Source organism: Triticum aestivum, chromosome 6B, assembly GCF_018294505.1.
Source record: "Triticum aestivum cultivar Chinese Spring chromosome 6B, IWGSC CS RefSeq v2.1, whole genome shotgun sequence".
Classification (NCBI taxonomy): Eukaryota; Viridiplantae; Streptophyta; class Magnoliopsida; order Poales; family Poaceae; genus Triticum; species Triticum aestivum.
Window position 1 is genome coordinate 715,333,510 of NC_057810.1, and position 6,384 is coordinate 715,339,893.

The window sequence follows — 6,384 nt, forward strand, 5'->3', positions numbered from 1 at the left end:
GTGATGCCTGCCTGGCCCATCTGGCCATCTAAAATGCTGGCCCAGTTTGTGGATGACAGGCACGCCACCGTGGTCTGGCCGCGCTCCGCCTGTCTCTTCTCCCACTCCCACCCACCTCTCTGCCGCCGTCAAACTCCACGCCTCGCCACCGTGAACTGGGGGAGTTGGGGCGCGCTAGACTAATGAGCGACGTTCGATCAGCAGGCAGGCGGTGTCGCGGTGGTGGGGCGGATGGGAATGGACGACGACACCGACTGAAGACGCCTCCGTTGACTCCTGCTTCGACGCCAACAAGGTCCCCTCCTACCGTATTATGAGAGAAATTACGGAGCAGTTTTTTGCATGCCTGTGTGCACCATTTCTGTTCACTCTTAAGAAAATGAAGGTGCGAGTGCTGAAGAACTAACTGTCAATTAATTTCTGTTCACTCTAAGGAACAATGGCAATTTCTGAATTTTCTTTTAATTTTGTAGACGTGACACAATGGTGTCTGATTGCTTTTTCCCGAGTGTCCAAACTAGTTCACTCCTTTTATCTCCAACGGAGAACTGAAAAAAATCCATGGTCCAAGCTAATGACCGAATCTTGGGTAGAAATTCCAACCCCAGCCTATCATTGTTGACTGTCCCAATTAACAAATTCTAGCTACAACTTGACTACAGGAAAAGTATGCATCACAAGACGATACTCCTATATTGCAGCTGGGGACTTGTGGTGGAACTGGAATAAGAGAGAAGTTGCTCTGTCTCATATCCATCTGCCATTTCTGACCAACATGATTAAGCTTGCAGTCCTCATCCGAGGAACTGCACTGCTCCTTTGTCTATTGATATTCCAAGCAGCATCCGCTTCCCATGGTCAAGCGACTGCATCAGGAGCCTGCATCGGCGGCGAGCGAGATGCGCTTCTGTCCTTCAAGGCAAGCCTCTTGGACCCTGATGGTCGCCTGTCATCATGGCAGGGCGACGACTGCTGTCGATGGAAGGGAGTCCGTTGCAGCAACAGAACTGGCCATATCATCAAGGTCAGCCTCCGCAGCATCGACATGTATGGCTACGTGAGCAGTTTATTCAGCTTGTCGGCAGGGGAGATGAACTTTTCTTTGGCTACTTTACAACACCTGAGGTATCTTGATCTGAGCTGGAATTACTTCAACGGCACAAGCAACCCTGTGTTCTTGGCTTCTCTCAAGAACCTAAGGTATCTCAAACTCTCGTATGGATTCACTGAAAGAATACCTTCCCAACTTGGCAATCTCTCAAAGTTGCAATATCTAGATGTCAGTGGGAATTCTTTTCATTCGGATAGTTACTCAGTGAATCTTGCATGGTTGCCACGTCTTTCTTCTTTGGTCCATCTCGACATGAGCGGTGTTGATCTTAGTTCTGCCGAGGATTGGCTTGAGACGGTGAACATGCTTCCTTCTCTTAAAGTGCTTCGCTTGAGCTTCTGTGAACTCAATCTTCCCGTATCTGCTAGCATGTCACATTCCAACCTCACACATGTCGAGATACTTGATTTGTCTTATAACAAATTCTATACTAATTCACTCAAGCACGCATGGTTTTGGAATCTCATAAGCCTCAAGGAACTTTACCTCCAAGATTCCGGCTTGGAAGGGGCCATTCCTAGTAACTTGGCAAACATGACGTCCCTTCAAGTCATAGACTTCAGTGGGAACAACCTTGTGGGTCTGATACCAAACAAATTAGATAATCTGTGCAATTTGACAATAATGAGGTTTAGCGGTATCAACACTGGTTCGAGCATAGGGGAGTTCATGGAGCGATTGCCAAAGTGTGCATGGCATACATTGCAAGAATTGTCAGTGCAGGGTGCAAATATGACCGAGAATCTACCCATTTGGATTGGGAACTTGACAGGTCTCGCCGTTCTTCAAGCATCTCAAAACATGTTAACTGGCCCTCTACCTGTAGGAGTTGGAGCACTCCGTAATTTAAAAATGTTGGACCTCAGTTATAATAAATTTAGCAGTGTGCTCACAGAGGAGCATTTTGCGGGCCTACTGAATTTAGAGTATCTGGACTTGTCATACAACTCTTTGAGATTAGCTATCAAACACAAATGGGTTCCTCCATTTAGATTGAAGGTTGCAGGTTTCGGTTCATGCCAACTGGGCCCCAGTTTTCCAGAGTGGCTTAGATGGCAATCTGACATTGATGTTCTTGTTCTCAGTAATGCAAATCTAGATGATGTTATTCCTGATTGGTTTTGGGTGACATTTTCCCGAGCTTCATTCTTGCAAGCATCAGGAAAAAAATTGCATGGCTCATTACCGGGAGATCTACAACACATGTCAGCTGACCACATATATCTTGGGTCCAATAAGTTTACGGGCCAAGTACCACATTTACCTATAAATATATCAAGACTAAACCTATCTTCAAACTATTTCACTGGGTCATTGCCATCAGAGCTGAATGCCCCACTACTCGGAGAGTTGTTGCTTGCAAATAATCAACTTACAGGCACCATCCCGTCATCTATATGCCAATTGACTAAACTGAATAGGTTGGACCTATCAGGAAACCATTTAACAGGAGATATTATGCAGTGTTGGAAGGAATCTGATGCAAACTCTATGAATCAATTTGGTTTTGACATGCTAAGCTTAGCCCTGAATAACAACGGTCTCACTGGTGAATTCCCTAAATTTCTTCAAAGGTCGTCAAGGTTAATGTTCCTTGATCTTTCTTACAATTGGTTATTTGGAGGATTGCCTGAATGGTTGCCAGAAAAAATGCCACATCTGAAAATATTAAGACTGCGATCAAATATGTTCAGCGGCCATATTCCTAAGAATCTCACTTCCCTGGACAGTCTTCATTATTTGGACATAGCACACAACAAGATAACAGGAAGCATACCATGGTCTTTGTCAAACCTGAAGGCAATGATGACAGTGGTGTCGCAGGACACGGAGTATTACAATTTTGAAGATAGCATCCCAGTATACACAAAGGACCAAAAGCGTAACTATACCTTTGTAATCTACAAATTGCTAGTGATTCTTGATTTGTCAAGTAATATTTTGACAGGACATGTTCCGGAGGAGACAACTCTACTCATTGGGCTTAACAATCTGAACTTGTCAAATAATCAACTCACAGGAGCAATCCCAAACCAAATTGGTGATTTAAGGCAGTTGGACTCACTCGACCTATCCTTCAATGAGTTTTCTGGTGCAATACCATCAAGTTTGTCAGCTTTAACTTATTTGAGCCACTTGAACTTGTCATACAACAATCTGTCCGGTGCAATACCACCCGGACAACAGCTACAAACTCTTGGCAACCAGATGTACATCTACATCGGTAACCCTGGTCTTTGTGGAGATCCGGTTGGCAGGAACTGCTCAACACATCATGCAGAGCAAAGTGGCCTTGAAGATCTAGAGCATATGCCATCTGTCTATCTTGCCATGAGCATTGGATTTGTGGTGGGTCTGTGGACAGTTTTCTGCACCATGTTGATGAAGAGAACATGGAGGGCTGCCTTCTTCCAGTTTGTTGATATGATGTATGACATGGTTTATGTGCAAGTGGCTGTAAGGTGGGCTCACATGATGGAGAAAACTCAAGACGGTGCACCATGAAGCGCCCAACTCTACGGCAAGCGAATTGTTTGTATCTAAATAGTATTTGTATGTTTGCACCATTTCCCTATTTGTAGCTCTAAATGAGCCTTGGCTGGTTGTTGGTACTGTATTGTACTATTATTTGTTTGTTTGCACCGTATCTCTATTTGTAGTTCTAAATGAGCCTTGGCTCAACGTTTGTACTTTATCGTATTGGTATTTGAGTATGTCTGTACTTTAACAGGTCAAGTGTATGTATCTGTTTTGCTGGATTGTTTAAGCTGAAGAAAAATATACAGCCCCAAAACTGCACTGTGCCTTTTTCATGTTGTTCGGTTTGCTTTGTATCATCTATTCCCAGAGAGTGATAAGATATCTCTCAAGGCAAGAGGAAGAAAGCCCTGTTCACCATCAGTGATTGTAGACTTATTCATGTAAATCTGAAGCTTCCATTGAGCTGACATTTCTTTATTTTGGTGAGGCAAACTGTACCGACTCGACTATGCCTGTGCTTGCCAGTGAAGTGAGAAGCTCGAGTCCGACCAGTCCAAGCACTCGGAGGAGGGTGACTCTGGAGCCCTTTGAGTGCGACCACGCATGCATCTTTGGTGGTTATAGAATGCCCAAAAGGTAAAAGTGAAATTAAGAAGAGATAAGTGTATGTTTTATCTTTGGTGGTTACAGGTGCTTGTAGACTTATTCATGCTACTCTGAAGTGTCATCTGAGCTGACATTTATTTACTTTGGTCAGTAAACTGTATGACGCGATCATGCCAACCTTCGGTGTTTGCAAGCAAGCTGACCAGTTAAATCCCATGGAGCCTTTTGAGCGTGACCACACCTGCACCGTTGGTCGTTACAGAATGCCCCAGAAGCAATAGTGAAATTAAGAAAATAATTATTATTTTTATGCCTGCAGTTTGTTTCATGTCAAAAATGGAGATTTTGGCACCCAGGAGCTGAAGCCAGTACAGGATAACAAGTACTAGTAGTATAAATCCGCTGGTGCTCACGATGGACATGTAGAACAAGGGAGAAAAAACGTGAGCAGTCACAAACTGCTTTGATCGCTGGGTCATATGACGGCAGACTTATTTTATACCATGCCAGAGTCAACACTAACTTCCGTAAGTACTTGTTTTCAAGGGGAATTATTCATATATTTATCCTTGGGAAAATCGGATGAACTGAGCAGACATTTTGGTCTTCAGTCTCATGCGAGCTCACACAGTTGGAAAATCCTATTGCCAGTGGGCGCTTCGTATGGTACTAAAACAATGCTGAAAGTAGGCGCTCCCTGTTTCACAAGCAAACAAGCAAAAGGAGATACAGTATACTCCCTCGATCCGAAAATACTTGTCACCAAATTGGATGAAAAGAGATGCATCTAGAACTAAAATACATCTAGATACATCCCTTTTTATTCTTTGTGATGACAAGTATTTTCGAACGGAGGGAGTATGATATAAGGGTCTCTGTTTCAGCAAAGCAAGCCCCAGGATCAGCAGAGTGCTCGAGGTTCCATCAATATGGTGCTCCAAAAGTGTATAGATTGATCGAACACCAAGGCCTCGAATCAGCTCCTCGGGGTGCTTCTGCTGCATCTCGCGGCCGCTTTGCCAGAGGAGGGGCGGAGCCGTCGTGTTGGATCTGGGGTCCGTCCTCGGGGGCGTGCGAAGGCGGCTGCCTCTTCGATGCTGTGGTGGCTCGGGGGCGTCGGTTGCTGGTGCTGCTCCCGGGCGCTCAGTTGGCCGCGGTCGGCTGAGTCGCATATGGATCTGGCTTCCAGGGCCAGCGGCCGGCGGGTCTCGGTGGGGGGGCTTCCCCTTGCTGAGATCTGGCAAGCGGGATCATCCAGATCCCGGCAAGGATGGCGGCGACCCGTGCACGAGAGATGGAGGTCTTCGATCAGATCTGGGTGAAAACCTGCTATTGGCTACTGCCAAGGCCGGCGATGGCGACGCTGTCTGCGTCGTTCCCTTTCTGAAGGCATCGCTGTGGAGAAGTTCAAGGCCACTCTCTGCTACCTTCGGGGGAAACCCTAGATCAGTAGATCGGATGACGACGGCTCTCTGGTGTCGTTTTCCCCCATGGGGGCGTCATTTTTGGAGGTGCACACGGGCTCAAGGGACTAGAGGACGGCGACTTTGGTGGAGCGGTGCTTCATCTTACACATTGATGGTGGCGGATCTCGGCGGCGTGGTGCTGTTGAGACTCGGCGTCTGATGCGCGGAGATGAACTCGCGCAGGAGGAGGTTGCTGTCTGGCGTCATGGTGATGTCGATGGCAGAGTGGCCAGACAAGGTAGAAGCCTCAATATGACCTGAAGACGGACCTGTGGAAGATGGCGGCGACGACACACGAGTGCGTCTGACCGGATTGTGCCCCAGACCCGGTATGTGGCTCGGCTGGGGCTTCTGAATATGTTTCGGCTTTCGGCTTTTGATGTTAGGCTTAGGTGAGTGGTTTGGGTAGTGGCCCATCTAGCACCCCTTCATCATTTTGGATAAGAGTATCGGCATGTGTTGCCAAGATGGTGGATTCAGGCACATTGTTGTAATACTTTGTAAGGTCCTCGAGAATAATCAATAAAATGGCCGTATGCATCTCCCAAATGCAGAGGCCGGGGGTCATCCTCCTTTTCTAAAAAACAAATAGATAAAATTAGATGTATCTAGAACTAAAATACGTCTAGATACATCCATGTTTCCGACAAGTATTTCTGGACGGAGGGAGTATTATACAGGGAACTGCACGGACGGAGCGAGCTGTAATCAATCATTTGA

The 6,384-nt window shown here is 46.2% G+C and overlaps 1 protein-coding gene across 1 annotated transcript; it reads left to right on the forward strand.

Annotated features, from left to right (window-relative positions):
* Positions 1-556: 556 nt before the first annotated feature.
* Positions 557-3,839, forward strand: LOC123139938 (receptor-like protein EIX2). Its single transcript, XM_044559652.1, has one exon. The coding sequence runs from the start codon at positions 776-778 to the stop codon at positions 3,614-3,616; it is 2,841 nt and encodes a 946-aa protein (XP_044415587.1). The 5' UTR covers positions 557-775; the 3' UTR covers positions 3,617-3,839.
* The last annotated feature ends 2,545 nt before the right edge of the window (positions 3,840-6,384 follow it).